The sequence below is a fragment of the Octopus sinensis genome, linkage group LG10 (assembly GCF_006345805.1).
Source record: "Octopus sinensis linkage group LG10, ASM634580v1, whole genome shotgun sequence".
Classification (NCBI taxonomy): Eukaryota; Metazoa; Mollusca; class Cephalopoda; order Octopoda; family Octopodidae; genus Octopus; species Octopus sinensis.
The window spans coordinates 25,490,132-25,506,907 of NC_043006.1; the positions used below are offsets into that span (position 1 = coordinate 25,490,132).

Sequence of the window (16,776 nt, forward strand, 5' to 3'; positions counted from 1 at the left end):
GAAATATTTCCTTTGAGTAATAGAAATATTTCCCTAACCCTAATTTCCTTTCAAAAGTCTTAAGTTACCCTGGTATTTCGGAAGAAATAACAGATTCATATTTGGTATTTTTGTAGCTAATTAAAATATCTGGTAATCAATACCTCGTTATCAATTTTCTTTTCCTGCTTATTGCAGCATTTAAATATGAAAAAAATAAACTTGTATTCCCAGAGTAGATCCTTCACTGTTTGCTTGTCCAAATCATTTTCATAAGTTTGTCCTTAATCCCCAGACCTTTTAGTTGGCCCTTGTTTTGTTTGTATTGAGTAATATAAATATTTCCTTTCACAAGTCTTAAGTTATTCTGGTATTTGAAAAAAAATTTAAAATGTGAATTGTATATAATGCATGGCTGCCAAGTATATATATCCTGTGTGTCAGATGTAAACCATAGGACAGGTAAAGCGTTAATCATTTCTATCAGAAGAGACCGTTTAATGTAACATCAGTGTATTATGTTATACAAAGTATTCATAGTGAGTCTATCTGTGACATTAACTCTTTGCCTGTCCGAAGCATTTTGATAAATTTGTCCTCAATGTCCATCCTTGTTCATGAGCTTTTTTAGATAGCCCTCGCTTCAAATGTTCTGAGTTATATAAACCTTTCCTCTCATAAGTCTCAAGTTACTCTGGCAGTTGAAAAAAATTTGAGAATGTGAATTGTATATGATGCATGGATGCCAAGGTTATATGTCCTGTATATCAGATGTGTTACACAGGACAGGTCAAAGGTTAAGCAGTTCTGTTAGAAGAGACCGTTTAATGTAACATTTAAGAAAAGGTGGCGAGCTGGCAGAACTGTTAGCACACTGGGCGAAATGCGTAGCCGTATTTCGTCTGCCACTACGTTCTGAGTTCAAATTCCACCGAGGTCAACTTTGCCTTTCATCCTTATGGGGTCAATAAATTAAGTACCAGTTACGCACAGGGGTCAATGTAATCGACTTAATCCATTTGTCTGTCCTTGTTTGTCATCTCTGTGTTTAGCTCCTTGTGGGTAGTAAAGAAATAGGTATTTCATCTGCCGTTACATTCTGAGTTCAAATTCCGCCGAGGTTGACTTTGCCTTTCATCCTTTCAGGGTCGATAAATAAAGTACCAGTTTCGCACTGGGGTCGATGTAATCGACTTAATCCGTTTGTCTGTCCTTGTTTGTCCCCTCTATGTTTAGCCCCTTGTGGGTAATAAAGAAACAGAAACCATTTAATGTAACATTAGTGTATTGTTACACAAAGTATATATTCAAAGTTAGCCTATCTGTGACATTATCTCTTTGACTGTTCAAAGCAATTTTGTAATTTTGTCCCAAACCTTTTCAGACCCTTTAGTTGGCCCTATGATAAATATATCATCATGAAAGTAATAGACATGAAACATATATATGCTTGCGGTGTGAATGGTTTATTTTTACAGCACCATATTTTACAATCCTGTAAATAATAATATTGGTATTTTTATATAAGCTTTAGCCTAATATATATATATACAAAGTGAAAATATTAATAGTTAAACCTATTAAAACTGAAAGTATTATCTCACATTACAATAGAGATGTTATTGTTTCACTTTTGACACATAATACTGAAATAGTGTAAGAGAAAGAGATTGTTCCGGGCTCGAATTAGGCAAGAGGTTGAACATTTTTTGGGCCCATGACACTGCTTGGACCCCAAGTAAGGCATGTGTAAAATTTGAATGAAATTGGTTGGGTAGTTCTCGAGTTTTAGCGAGGCACACATTCAGACAGACAATCTCAGTTTTATATATATAGATATATATGTGTGTGTATGTGTATGTATCCGTGTGTGTGTCTGTGTTTGTCCCTGTATCACTGCTTGACTACTGGTGTTGGTGTGTTTACATCCCTGTAACGTAGTGGTTCGTCAAAAGAGACTGATAAAATAAATACTAGGCTTACAAAGAATAAGCTCTGGGGTCAGTTTATTCGACTAAAATAAAAAAAAACCTTTCAAGGCAGTGCTCCAGTATGACTCCAGTCAGATGACTGAAATGAGTAAAAGAAAGAAAATGTATTTATGTATGTGTTTGTGTGTGTGTTTTGTCTTCGTGTGTGTTCATTCACTGTAAGCAATAACTTTGCCAGAACAACACTAAAGGATTGTCCTAACCCTTAAATGTACCCTTCCCACTTCATTCACTAACCACTATACAACATAAGGTGTACAAGGTGCATTTTATTGGGGTGCTTGATATAAACACCGTTAACATTCATTCTAAAGATCACAGGTTCAAATCTAGCCTGGTTTCACGCAGATATCCTGTTCCGAGAGATCTGAATAGGATTTGAGTTTGAAAACTGATTGAAACCTATCAGAGATGTAAATATGGGGTGTAATGATGTGTAGGGGACAGGAGAAGAAAATTGTTTTATTTCTACGGGAGTGGCTGTGTGGTAAGAAGCTTGCTTCCCAACAACATGGTTCCAGGTTCAGTCCCACTGCATGGCACTTTGGGCAAGTGCCTTCCACTATAGCCTCGGGCCAACCAAAGCCTTGTGAGTGGATTTGGTAGAGGGAAACTGAAAGAAGCCTGTCGTATATGATGATGATGATATATGTATATATGTGTGTGTGTCTGTGTTTGTCCCTCCCACCATCGCTTGGAAAACGATGCCGGTGTGTTTACGTCCCCGTAACTTAACAGTTTGGCAAAAGAGACCGATAGAATAAGTACTAGGCTTACAAAGAGTCCTGGGGTCGATTTGTTTGGCCGTACTTAAATGACTGAAACAAATAAAAGAGTAACTTAAAGGCGGCGAGCTGGCTGAAACATTAGCACACCAGGCAAAACACTTAGTGGTATTTCGTCTGACCTTACGTTCTGAGTTCAAATTCTGCCAAGGTTGACTTTGCCTTTCATCCTTTCAGGGTCGATAAGTTTAGTACCAGTTGTATACTGGGGTCGATCTAATCGACTGGCCCCCTCCTCCCCAAATTTCAGGCCTTGTGCCTAGAGTAGAAAAGAATATATATTAACTTATTCATTTAATCTAAACAATATTCAGTTTGGGGCTGAATTCGAAGAAACATTTTTTAGTTTTGGCACAAATCCACCTATTTTAGGGATTCATCAAGGGGCAGTTAGTGATATTTAATAATAAGGACATATTTTAGTGAAGGGAACAAGTGATTATATTGAACCGGGTGTAAGACCTTCTGGCTCTTCCATTTTTGGTGTCACTGATTCGATGTTCATTTATTTGACATTTTAATGTTTCATTCTCTCTTTCTCTCTCTTTTTCTCTCCCCCACTCTCTTTCCCCCTCACTCTCTCTTTCTCTCCCCCACTCACTCACTCTCTCTCTCCCCTTTCTCTCTTTATCTCCCCCACTCTCTCTCTCTTTCTGTCCCCCACTCTCTCTCTCTCTCTCTCTCTCTCTTTCTCTCCCCCACTCTCTCTCTCTCTTTCCCCCTCTCTCTCTTTCTCTCCACCACTCTCTCTCTCTTTCGCTCTCTCCCCCACTCCCCCCACTCTTTCTCTCTCTCCCACTCCCTCCCTCTTTCTCCCCCCCCACTCTCTTTATATGTCTGAAGAGAAGGGATGTGTTTCTGCTATTTGTGTTTAATTATAAATTGTAATGAGTTTCTCGTTATACACGTGAGCATCAGGCTATGTTTTTATCTATGTCTCTCTCTCTCTCTTTTTATGCATAGCATCGAAACAGCTGGACCCCAGTATATAACTGTTACTTTTTATAGACCCTACATTCACCTTGCCCTTGCCCCATCACCAAAAAAAAAAATCAAAGTGTTGAGCTCAACAAGGTTTGAACCTGGAACATTGAGATATGTAAGTCAATACAGCAAATACATATTGTGCACATAACTGTACTGATTCAGTGGACCGTGGCCATGCTGGGGCACCAGTCGGAACTTAACATTATTTACATCTTTTCAGATCTTGTTTAGGGAATCTTTGAAGTTACATTTTGCCATTGAAGGACACAACTCAATACACATATATATATACACACCCCAACACACACACACAAATATATATATACACACACACACACATACAAATATATATATATATATATTACTCTTTTACTCTTTTACTTGTTTCAGTCATTTGACTGCAGCCATGCTGGAGCACCGTCTTTAGTCGAGCAACTCGACCCCGGGACTTATTCTTTGTAAGCCCTGTACTTATTCTATCGGTCTCTTTTGCTGAACCGCTAAGTGACGGGGATGTAAACACACCAGCATCGGTTGTCAAGCAATGCTTGGGGGACAAACACACACACACATACATACACATATATACGATAGGCTTCTTTCAGTTTCCATCTACCAAATCCACTCACAAGGCATTGGTCGGCCTGGGGCTATAGCAGAAGAGACTTGCCCAAGATGCCACGCAGTGGGACTGAACCCGGAACCATGGGGTTGGTTAGCAAGCTACTTACCACACAGCCACTCCTGCGCCTATATATATATATATATAATAAATCTCAGAGCGAGTTATAAACAGTAGCTGCAACACATCGTGACGTATATTTGCCATTGAAATATGGCTAACCCCTAAGGGGGGATGCTACTGTAGTTTGTAGCCCCAGGAGGACACCTTTGCAAATACTGATAGGGCACAGAAAGTGTGTCTATAGGCAGCTGGAGGAGGTGCCCTCCTAGGGTTACAAACTACAGTAGCATCCACCCTTAGGGGTTAGCCATATTTCAATGGCAAATATATATATATATATACTTTATTTAAAGCAGCAGAAAATTCAACAAAATCTGTTACTCTGAGTTTCTCGTTGCTGTTCATCAGACAGTTTTTGTTAGAATGGAACCGATATATCAATTCAATCCAGACTCTTACAAACGCTACACCTTTAAAAAATGGACTTGTTTGATTGGCCCTTTAGAAATAACGATCAATCTTTGAGCGATAAACAAAAAAATGAGCTCAAAAATATATATGTATATATATATATAAAAAAAATTATAAAAATTATAAAATTCGAGGAAAAAACCTTACATTGAATAAAATACATATTGACGTTAATGAAGGAAATATAATTAATGCATGGAAATTAAAACGCATTATAAATATTACACTGCAATACATATTCATATTAAAGTGTACATATATATATATATATTAACATACACAGAAGGATGCATGCAAACGCCATACATATACAGACGTATAAATATAAATATAAAATATACACACAAATGCATGCATACATATGTGTACGCAATCTATCTCGCACGCAAGTTAAAATCATCGATGCTAATGTAGTGTTTCTTATTTACGGAGCAAAGCTTAAGTGAGGGAGATGTAAAGTTGTATGCACCAGTATCAGTTAGAGAAAAAAACGAAAGAAAGGAAGAGAGAGAAAAAGGAACGAAGAAGGGGGAAGGAAAAAAGAAAAGGAGGGGTGGGGGAAAAAAACGAAATAGGAAAAATTATGTATACAAGCTGTGTAACCACGTTATTGACATATATAGAGACAAGTATACAAACACAAGTTCAAATGGATACATGCACATACAGTCGTGTATGTGTGTGCTTAAGCACAAACATACGCTCACTTACACATACACAGAGACGCATGCTTACAAATACATATCCATGGCTATACACATATTTACATCAAAATTCTAATTTTTGACAACATTGCTATACAATACAATAGCATGAAATAAACAAAGCTGAAGGTTTTTTCTAATGTATATGTAGAAATATAAACAAATAAACAAAATATATGCATGAGACTTTGCTATACGGAATGAAATCTGCATAGCGCGAAACAAATCCATCATCGCGTTTACATACTAGTCCAAGAGTTAAAATCAAAATTTCAAAAATCAATTAATTGAAAGCCGGGTTGAACCACATACACACACACACACACATATACATACATACACACACACACACATATACAAGGTGTTCAGAAAGTCTGGGTACATGGGGATTAACACATACTTTAAGAAATTATCATTTCTTATATTTAATTCTTTATGTTATGATTTTATTTACTCCATGTACCCAGACTTAGTGGACACCCTGTATATATATATATATGCAGCAGCACAGATTTTTTTGTCAGTGAACAGGTCGTGGTCTTAAAGCGATGAACTTAAATGTTGAAGTGAATCGAACGGCTTTTGTGTGTTTCTTAAATGGCTTCCACGCTGCAATTGTTTTCGTTTCAGCACACGATCTCAGATCAAATCACTTGGTATGCAAGTACATCTCCGTAATAATATATATATATATATATATTATATATATATATATATATATACACACATACACACACACACATGCACATACATACACACACATATATATATATATATATATATATATATATATATATATATATTATATATATATATATATATATATTAAGTGAATATGTAAACAAAATTATCAGAAACCACGGCTACAACATAGCTTCAATGGATTATGCTGCCACAGGTTCAGTTGGTTTTTTGCGGCACGAACAGCAGGCAGCCATACGTTTGACGAGCCTGGAGATGTAGGAATTATAAGATGGACAAAAGGGTACGTAAACAGGCCAATTCCACCTGTCAACAAGTTTCTGTATTGGTCGTGGGAATGAGTACGTATCATAGGACTCGGAAATATTTTCAGCTTTGCTATCAACAATATTGTCCCATTTGATAATTCCGCGTTCTTCAGGAGTTCCTGAAATTAAATGTTAACAGTAATTAGAATTATGCTATAATGTTTTAACAATCAGGTTCTTGCATTAACAAGGATAGAATATGTTCTAAGAATAATTATACATACATAATCGTGGCACTCCGTCGGTTACGATGACAAGGGTTCCAGTTGATCCGATCAACGGAACAGCCTGCTCGTGAAATTAATGTGCAAGTGGCTGAGTACTCCATAGACACGTGTACCCTTAACGTAGTTTTCGGGGAGATTCAGCATGACACAGAGTGTGACAAGGCTGGCCCCTTTGAAATACAGGTACAACAGAAACAGAAGAAAGAGTGAGAGAAAGTTGTGAAAGAGTACAGCAGGGGTCGCCACCTGCCGGAGCCTCGTGGAGCTTTAGGTGTTTTTGCTCATTAAACACGACGCCTGGTCTGAGAATCGAAACCACGAGACTCAATTGCTCCTGGACTGGAGGTAATCAGCTCAAACATCTCCCTGCTGTTACCAATGCCTCTCTCCCTCTGTTCGTTATTGAGCACTCTAGGAACAAACTTTGCAGAAATTTTGCACACGCTCAGATCTTCTTGAATAATTCTGTGTACAGTTGTCACACATACTCCAAACTGCAAGCTTAAAGACATTATAGAGACGTGATGGCCTTCATCCAGAGAATTGCGAATATTCTCAACCAGCTCTGATATTCTGGAACCCTTCTCCCTCCCACATCTCTTATCATCTCTCACCTCTTCTCTACATTGCTTGAACCTTTTGTGCCAGCAAAAAGCAGATGCTCGGCTCATACAAGTTAATCCATAAGCAGCCTGGGGCACTTTATAGCGTAACGGACTCTCTCTCTCTGTTATATATACATGAATACGGACGTAGTAGATAACAGCTAGCCTTCGGTTGCCTTTTTGCACCCTGTTGTGTCCACTACTCTGATTGGTTGGTATTGGCGCACTTTTATCTCTTGCTCTATTATGCACCAATGTGCAACTCAGCCAATTGCAGCTTTCTGATAAGGTCATGTGAGACAATGTCTTCCAAAACTTCGGTGAGCTGATAGCATGGTATAAAACGATAGCTTCAACACTGTCTCGAAGTCAGTCGGTTCCAGGCCTTTTTAGATCTAGCCACTGACCACGCAGGACACAGCCAGTTCCAGTGACAACACACCAGAAGCCACATGGAGACTCGACATTGTCCAGCAGTATTCAGAACCTCCATCTCTGTCACCAGCATTCATCCTAACTTCATCTTGTACACATCCCTCGACCGCAAGTCTGCTGCTCTAACCACTAGGCCATTTGCCTCCACATAGATGCAGATGTGTTACTTAATATTAATTTTGAGGATCTGATTCAAAGACTTTGCAATTCAAAAAAGTAGGAGGAAACTTTTCAAATATAAATAAAGTGGAAAAAATACAAAAATAAACATTATTTTCCCTCTTACTGTTTTGTTTCGTTTTGAAAAATAAATATTCATTTTATGGTTTGTTATTGTTTCATCATCATTATCATCATCATTTAGCATCCGCTTTCCACGCTAGCATGGGTTGGACGGTTCAACTGGGGTCTGGGAAGCCAGAAGGCTGCACCAGGCCCAGTCTGATCTGGCAATGTTTCTACGGCTGGGTGCCCTTCCTAACGCCAACCACTCTGAGTGTAGTGGGTGCTTTTTATGTGCCACCGGCACAGGTGCCAGACGGGGCTGGCAAACGGCCACGGACGGATGGTGCTTTTTACGTGCCACCGGCACGGGGGGCCAGGCGAGGCTGGCAACGGCCACGATCAGAGGGTGATATTTAAGTGTCACCGGCACGGAGGCCAGTCGGGGCGGCGCTGGCAACGGCCACGATCGGATGGTTCGCTTACGTGCCACCAGCACTGGTATCACAGCTGCAATTTTCATTGATGTTGATCGACTTCGATTTTGGTTCTGATTTCTGATTTCTGTTTACATTTTGAATTACATAATCTTTTATGGTGGCCTCAATATCTTTTTAAGTGTTTAGGACCTCGGTGGATCTTAATCTGGATAAATGAAGGAATTAAAAGAACATTCTTACCTGGGATTGTGTTGTCTAAAACAAACCCAATAAAACCTCCGACAAACATATTGGAACTCAGAAGAATTCTAAGAACTTGGTCCAGTTGAGCACTTCCTGAGAAAATAAGAATTTCAGAACTGAAATCTGTTAATCTTTGGATGATGGATTTTGGTAAAATTGTTAATCTGAGGATTCATATAATTAATGGCTGGAATATGTTAACTAGAAATATATATGGAATATGAGAGAGTGAGTGAAAGAGAGAGAGGGAGAGACAGAGAGAGAGAGACTGATAGGCAGACTGGTAAACAGTCAGAAAGATACATAGGTATATAGATAGATAGATAGACAGACAGACAGACAGATAGATAGATAGATAGATAGACAGACAGACAGATAGATAGATATACAGATAGATAGATAGACAGACAGACAGACAGATAGATTGATAGATAGATAGATAGATAGATAGATAGATAGATTGATAGATAGATAGATAGATTGATAGATAGATAGATAGATAGATAGATAGATAGATAGATAGATAGATAGACAGACAGATAGATAGATAGATAGACAGACAGACAGACAGATAGATAGACAGACAGACAGACAGACAGACAGATAGACAGACAGACAGACAGACAGATAGATAGACAGACAGACAGACAGAGAGACAGACAGACAGACAGATAGATAGATAGATAGATAGATAGATAGAAATATTCTCAGAGGGCTAGATCGAAAGTTAGATGGTAAATAGACTGATGGATATATGAATAAGTATACATACATATAGATATATATACATGCATATATATACACACATACATACATACATACATACATGGATAGATAGGTAAGTATGTATACAGGTTGACAGGTGTGTAACATCTTCCAGTATTTGGTGTTTCACCTGCATTAATGCAAGATCTACCTGTATAAATGCATAATCACACCTGTATTGATGCAATTTTCTCACCTGTTTTAACGTCAGCTTGATTTGCCTGAATCCATAAGGGCAGAGATAATCCAACAAACAAGGATACTCCAAGAATCATCAAATTCCGTGAAGATTCTAAATTAACGTGTTGCAAATTGGAAATACCGACTGCAGCTACCATTCCTGTAAAAGAAACATATATAGAGAGAGAGGGAAAGAGAGAGACAGAACTATATCGATTACCTTTATTTTTCTATTTGGTCCAGTCAGTTTTTGGCCACATACACACACACACACATGCATGTATGTATGTATTTGTGTATCTATGTTTGTACCCCAACATCACTTGACAACTGGTGTTGGTGTCTTTACGTCCCCCCCCATAACTTAGCAGTTCAGCAAAAGAGACCAATGGAATAAGTACTAGGCTTACAAAGAATAAGTTCTGGAGTTGATTTGTTTGACTAAAGGCGGTGCTCCAGCATGGCCATAGACAAATGATTGAAGCAATTAAAAAAAAAATATATTTATGTATGTATATATCTATGTGTGTGTGCGTATATATATATACGCACACACATACATACATACATACGTACATACATATATATACATATCTTCGTCTATATATATATATATATATAGGGAGAGTTTACGAAAAAAACAAAAGACGAAGACAGGTGGTGTACAAAACAAACAGATGTATTAGTATAACGCTCAGGAATAGAAAAAGTCTTTTACGTTTTGAGCCTACGCTCTTCTTCAGAAAGGGACACAGAAAAAACGAGGAGAGAAACAAGGAGAGAAAAAAAATGTGAGTAGTGGCTAACAATCTATCATATATATATATATACACATGGATTTAAGTAATCTATTAGTACTCATAAAAAATCTCCTTAATGTATCATTCTACAAAGCATATAGAATAAATTGTACGACACAAGAGAAAACCGTTAGGGGTGTATAAAGTTATAAATGATATGATGAAATTTATTTGACCATTGGAAATATCACAACCAATTGTTTCGTAACTTAAAGAATGCAAAGATATTTTATTTCATTTTATCATATTGAATAATAAATTAGTTACATGTCTGCATTAATTCAAATAATCTTTTAAATCTATGCAGAAGTTAGGCTACCTTATCAGGTGAGTGAAAAATCTTTGTTGAATATTATTAAATATAATAAAATAGATAATCTTTGTATGCTTTAAGTTACGAAACAATTTGTTATGATATTTGAATTTTCCAATGGTTCAAATAATTTCATCTTACTATTTCTCATATCGTGGAGGAGCAATGGCCCAGTGGTTAGGGCAGCGGACTCGCTGTCAGAGAATCGTGGTTTCGATTCCCAGACCAGGCGTTGTATGTGTTTATTGAGTGAAAACACCTAAAGCTCCACGAGGCTCTGGCAGGGGGTAGTGGCAACCCCTGTTGTACTCTTTCACCCCAACTTTCTCTCACTGTCTCTTCCTTTTTCTTGGGTAATGCTGCGATGGACTGGCATCCTGTCCAGCTGGGGAGAACACATACGCCACAGAAACCAGGAAACCAGGCCCATGAGCCCGGCTAGGCTTGAAAAGGGCGCATACATAAATAAATTGCTCATATCATTTATAACTACATATATATATATATATATATATATATATATATACATGTGGAGGCGCAATGGCCCAGTGGTTAGGGCAGCGGACTTGCGGTCGTAGGATCGCAGTTTCGATTCCCAGACCAGGCGTTGTGAGTGTTTATTGAGTGAAAACACCTAAAAGCTCCACGAGGCTCAGGCAGGGGATGGTGGCGATCCCTGCTGTATTCTTTCGCCACAACTTTCTCTCACTCTTTCTTCTGTTGGCCTGCTCACTTAGCCAGCGGGGTGGCGTCATTTAAAGGCTAAAACAATGTGAGCAACATCTGATAGCCTGGTCGGTCACGGTGATCACGGTGATATATATATATACACACACATATAAAGAGCAAAATAGGGAGAGAAAAAAAAAGGACTTACCAAACATCACGAGGAACATTCCCCCAACAATTGGGTCTGGCATAGTGACCAATAAAATGCCAAATTTTCCAAAACATCCCAACACCATCATAATGATTCCACTCGTGAAGATGACAATACGGCTGGCGATCTATAACAAGACAGGGTATAATAGACCGTATGTGTGTGTGTGTGTGTTGATGGATGAGAGAGAAACAGAGAACGCAGGGTGTATAATGGGGGGAATGTATATAGAAAGTTGGTTGATGAAAGAGAGAGAGGAAGAGAAAGAGTGAGAGAGATAAAGAGGGAATACAACAAGTAAGTACTGACTCATGACATCCGACCCCTACCAGAAATCCTTTACATTTCTACCTTCTTGCCTCATGCTGCTCCCTAAGGTCCCCATATTTTTTGCTTCATTTTTCCTGTGCTCACTCCACATTGCCTTCTTAAAGGCAATGTCGTTTCAATAATTAGGTTCTTTTTTTATCATATCAATTCCTGCCACATAGTCAAGCCTTGCTTAACAATCGAAACATGGCTTGGGAACATGTAGGCTGTTTTGGAATTTCTCTACGCTTCTCAGCCATTATTGTCATTCAAAAGTTTGGTTTTAGGTTCTGTAATGAGTTAGCTCCAGCTTTTGCTCCCCAAAAAGGAGAAGTCGGTGAATTTCGCTACTTTCAATTTGGTGTTTGTGTCTACAGTAATACAAGTTGTGTAGTGATTGAAAAAGTATGATGGCGGATAGAAGCGGCTGAGGTGAGATTCCTTTGAAGGGCCTCTGGAGTAACATGACTTGAGAGTGTGCGTAGCTTGGCAAGCTGGGAGTCTTTCCAAATTGAGCGACTATTTCTCTGCATTGGGAGATCACAGCTCTGGTTCTAAAATCATGGGATTGGAATATCGCAGGATAGAATCGCAAGGTGGATTCTTCAAGCCAAGTTAAGCAGCAGGAGACTTAATGGTAGATCAAGAACAAAAGTAGTTGGATAATATCCACAATCTCAGTTGGTCACGCTCAGGAATTCAGCAAGAATGTGTAATGATTGTTGCTTCTGTTCAGAACTCATGGAGGACCCTTCTGGGAATAATGGGTGGAAAAGATGGATGGATGAATCAATTCATCTTTTCTATTGCATTTTCTCGCCTGCCTTGTGAAAAATCAAGGCACCATTGTTACTTCTCTTTGAACTTCGAAATTCTTAAAGATGAAATGAATGTATTTATTTCTCAAACTCCAAATGTATTTTGATATCGTGGGGTCTGTTCAGTTTTGTTGGTTTCTGAAGCTGTGTGCTTGTTGGTTATATCTTAGTTTGAACTAGTTACCCATTAAACCGATATAATTTTATATTATTAGTACATTTACTGCTGCCACTTCAGTCCAATATACTAGAAAACTTGTTATGCATCTAATGGTTAGATGACATGAGGCAGTATTTATACAATTAGACAACTGAATTGTACACAATATATCAGTTTTTTCATGGTTTGCTCAATAAAGACACGGTAAAGTTATTTACAATTGAACAACAGATTTTAGTCATGTTATGTTAACCATATTTAACAGAATCTATGATATTTGTAAATATCAGGAAAGTATGTGCCTACTAGAACTGAAACTTTCTGATTATGTAGGTATTTACTTTTTGTGTTGAAGGAGGATTGTACCAAAGTATTTTAAACATTTTTTATCCAGTTTTTTTTTCCATTGTTCCTTATGTATTTTATCTTATCCATGAAGCCACTCCGGAATAGAGCATCATTATAATAAATTTGCCATAACATTGAAAGAAGATTTCGCATAAGATGCTAGATAACCGGAGACTAACATTTTTTGATTGGCTTATTAAGATAGCGAGTGAGGTTTAAATTCTTATGGATATATTGTAAAGTTTAATCAATTTTCTATAGCGGTATTGTTGTCAAGTGTCTAACTTTGATGTTATATCAAGAGCATTAACTATTTTGAAGTTAGCATTGATTATAATTCTGAAAGGTCAGATGTTTTAATTACTTAACGAAACTTCTTTCAAATTTAACTGTTTGTTGGTTATTCATATTGTTTGTTCCTTCTCAAGCCATACCTAGCTCATAAGGGCCGGTTTCCTGGTTTCCTTGGCATATAGGTTTCCCACCCGGACAGGACACCGGTCCATCGCAGGTGAGCTGCATGATGCAGGAGGAAAGAGTGAGAGAAAGTTGTGGCGAAAGAGTCAGCAGAAGTTCGCTATTACCTTCTGCCAGAGCCGCGTGGAGCTTAGGTGTTTCGCTCATAAACACACACATCACCCGGTCTGAGATTAGAACCCGCAATCCCTCGACCGCGAGTCTGCTGCTCTAACTACTTGGCCATGTGCCTCCACTATTCATATTGGGTAATATAAAGAGGCCGTCATAATGCTACAAGCTCCCTACTATGAAATTAAATCGATGTATCTTGTGTAATATATCTTCTGAGATGAGGTACAGGTTATTACATATGCTTGCTGTAGCCGATATTGCTGTCGGGGTTAAAAGGCAGTTGCGAACTGGCACGAGGGAAGTGACTACAGACAGTCAACCACTGATACGAAGGAAGTGTCTTGGGCTTGAAACGTCAATCGTTTCCAAAACCTCTGTTCAAGAGAAAATATTTAATGTGTCAGAGAATAGATCCTATACAAACCTTTGTGATGCCAATTGTCCCAATATTTTCACTGTAAGATGTGACACCACCGCTTCCTCCGATGGCACCGGCCAACAGACAGCCGATCCCTTCTACACCGATTCCTTTGAATAAATACAATATCATAAATAACAGAAAGTGTGCAGAGAGTAATAACAAAGCAAGTAAAGGATTTATCGATGTTATCCCGGCTTTCTTTCGTTTTGATTCTTGGCTCTCCAAGACCAAATCCCTCTCAGATCAACGTTTGTCCTTCATTTTTCGGGGTCGATAAAAAATACCAATGCATGACACTGAATTGGTGGGACTATATGAATGTAGAACCGAGTGCCTTGTAGTGTTTGTCCCGGTTCTTTATGAACTGAGTTGAAATCCCACAATATCCTACCTTAGTGGTAGAGTCGATCCGGCTCAAGATTTAACGCCACGGTCTGGGGCCTTGGGTTCCTTTAGAGGAGACTACATTATTATAAGCATTCAGGTCGGGTGTCCGGTTTGGTTTGAGGATGCCATCCCCTTCCATCTCCTCCTCCCTTCCCTCTCACAACTCCCTCCCTTCCTTCCTTCCTTCCTTTCGCTGTTATCTGTGCACCTCAGGAATTATCATCAGTTTGGCAGACATCACACATCAGGATATCTATAAAATCATACCCGACACTTCTAGGTGGTACTCCAGCTTGGCCACAGCAAGTAAAAGAACAAAAAAGTAATAAGAAATATGAGAAAAATGAAATATCTGATATTTACCCCTGTTGATGGCATGGGCTGGAGGTGGTGGGGCTCCAGATATGCGTGCGCATGCATAGTAATCTCCAATGGATTCAATCATTGATGCCAAAACGCCAGATATCATACCAAGAACTCCTCCAAGACTCACCGTTGGTACCCCCCACTGACCTGAAATGAAGATTTAAAATATATATATATATATATATATATATATATATATATATATATATATATATATATATATATATATATATATATATATATATATATATATACATACATACATACATACATACATATATATATATATATATATATATTTCAACAATTGAGGCAAAATTAATTAATATTAATCAATTTCACCAAGTATCAGTATGCAAAGGGACCATTCAAGGCGAATTCAATTATTACATTATATAAAAGGGCTTAGTAAAATAAATTACTTGCCGCATACTGAACTCATTAGAAATAGCGCTAAAAAACTTTTTTAAAGCTATTTCTAATACTTAAAGAAAATCTCTCTCATATATAGTGTTTGCTTAATTCAACTCACAAAAGTTTGGGGGTAAGGACATCGAAAATCAATGCTAAGGTTATTGAGAACGTACGTTTCAAGATTAGTCAAAACAACACTTCTATCATCAGCTCAAAATTCCTTGGTTTGGATTTGGAAACACTGAAAATAAGAACATACCCAAGGGTATGTTCTTATTTTCAGTGTTTCCAAATCCAACCAAGGAATTTCTGAGCTGATGATAGAAGTGTTGTTTTGACTAATCTTGAAACGTACGTTCTCAAAAACCTTAGCATTTGATTTTTCGATGTCCTTACCCCCAAACTTTGTGAGTTGAATTAAGCAAACATATATATGAGAGAGATTTTCTTTAAGTATTAGAAATAGTTTTAAAAAAGTTTTTTAGCTGCTATTTCTAATGAGTTCAGTATGCGGCAAAGTAATTTATTTTACTAAGCCTTTATATAATATATAAGTATATATATATATATTATATATATATATATAATATATTATTATATATAATATATATATAATAATATATACTTTCAAAATGTGACCTTGTGTGTACCGTTGGCGATTTTTTTTTCCTCTGTCTTCCCTTCTCTGGATCTTTTCTTCTCCTATGTTTCCGACGAAGAGCTCCGCTTGAAACGTTAAACCCTCCTTCTTTCCTTCTTTCCTGAGCGTCCAGTAATACTATTTTTGTTCCATGTCCTCGCGTTGTTGTGTTTTTTTGTGTTTTCTTGTTTGGATTAATTATATATATATAATTTCAGTAAAAACAATTAAGATTCAAGTGAGTTCCAATGAATTCACATGAATGTGGTACTTAACTTAGATGCACCAGAAATCTTTATGGTATTAACCATAAAATAATGTGGGGTGATTATAAACAAGAAAAAAGCAACAAGAATGGATTAGTTGTTCAGTACAATTGTTTCATACAAAGAACAGCTTTATTAAAAGCTGCAAATATTGCAGCAAATACAAGTGTCCCGTATTCATCAGCCAAAACATATATGAGTCTGCTTACAATCTAACTTTGCTTTTCATAGAACTCTCTTCTATACTTCATGAGTGTAGCCTCACCCCCTAGGATGTTTGGAAAACTCATATGTGTTTTGGCTGATGAATACAGGACACTTCGTATGAAACAAT

The 16,776-nt window shown here is 37.7% G+C and overlaps 1 protein-coding gene across 5 annotated transcripts in view; it reads right to left on the minus strand.

The window, feature by feature from the left end:
* Positions 1-5,912: 5,912 nt before the first annotated feature.
* The window catches only part of LOC115216812 (solute carrier family 23 member 2-like), a 31,917-nt gene continuing 21,053 nt past the window's right edge, over positions 5,913-16,776 (minus strand). For 2 of the 5 annotated variants that reach the window (XR_005000906.1, XR_005000903.1), the window contains 7 exons: positions 15,120-15,269; positions 14,373-14,476; positions 11,720-11,849; positions 9,746-9,889; positions 8,782-8,877; positions 6,413-6,731; positions 5,913-5,956 (listed from right to left, as the gene is read on the minus strand). Coding sequence is in view for 1 of the 5 variants with exons in the window: in XM_029786393.2 (XP_029642253.2) it covers positions 6,487-6,731; positions 8,782-8,877; positions 9,746-9,889; positions 11,720-11,849; positions 14,373-14,476; positions 15,120-15,269 (869 nt within the window). In the remaining 4 variants the exon portion in view is untranslated. Of the gene's footprint in view, positions 5,957-6,327; positions 6,368-6,410; positions 6,732-8,781; positions 8,878-9,745; positions 9,890-11,719; positions 11,850-14,372; positions 14,477-15,119; positions 15,270-16,776 lie in introns of those variants that run through there. The other 3 variants (XR_005000905.1, XR_005000904.1, XM_029786393.2) reach the window with 3 other exon arrangements.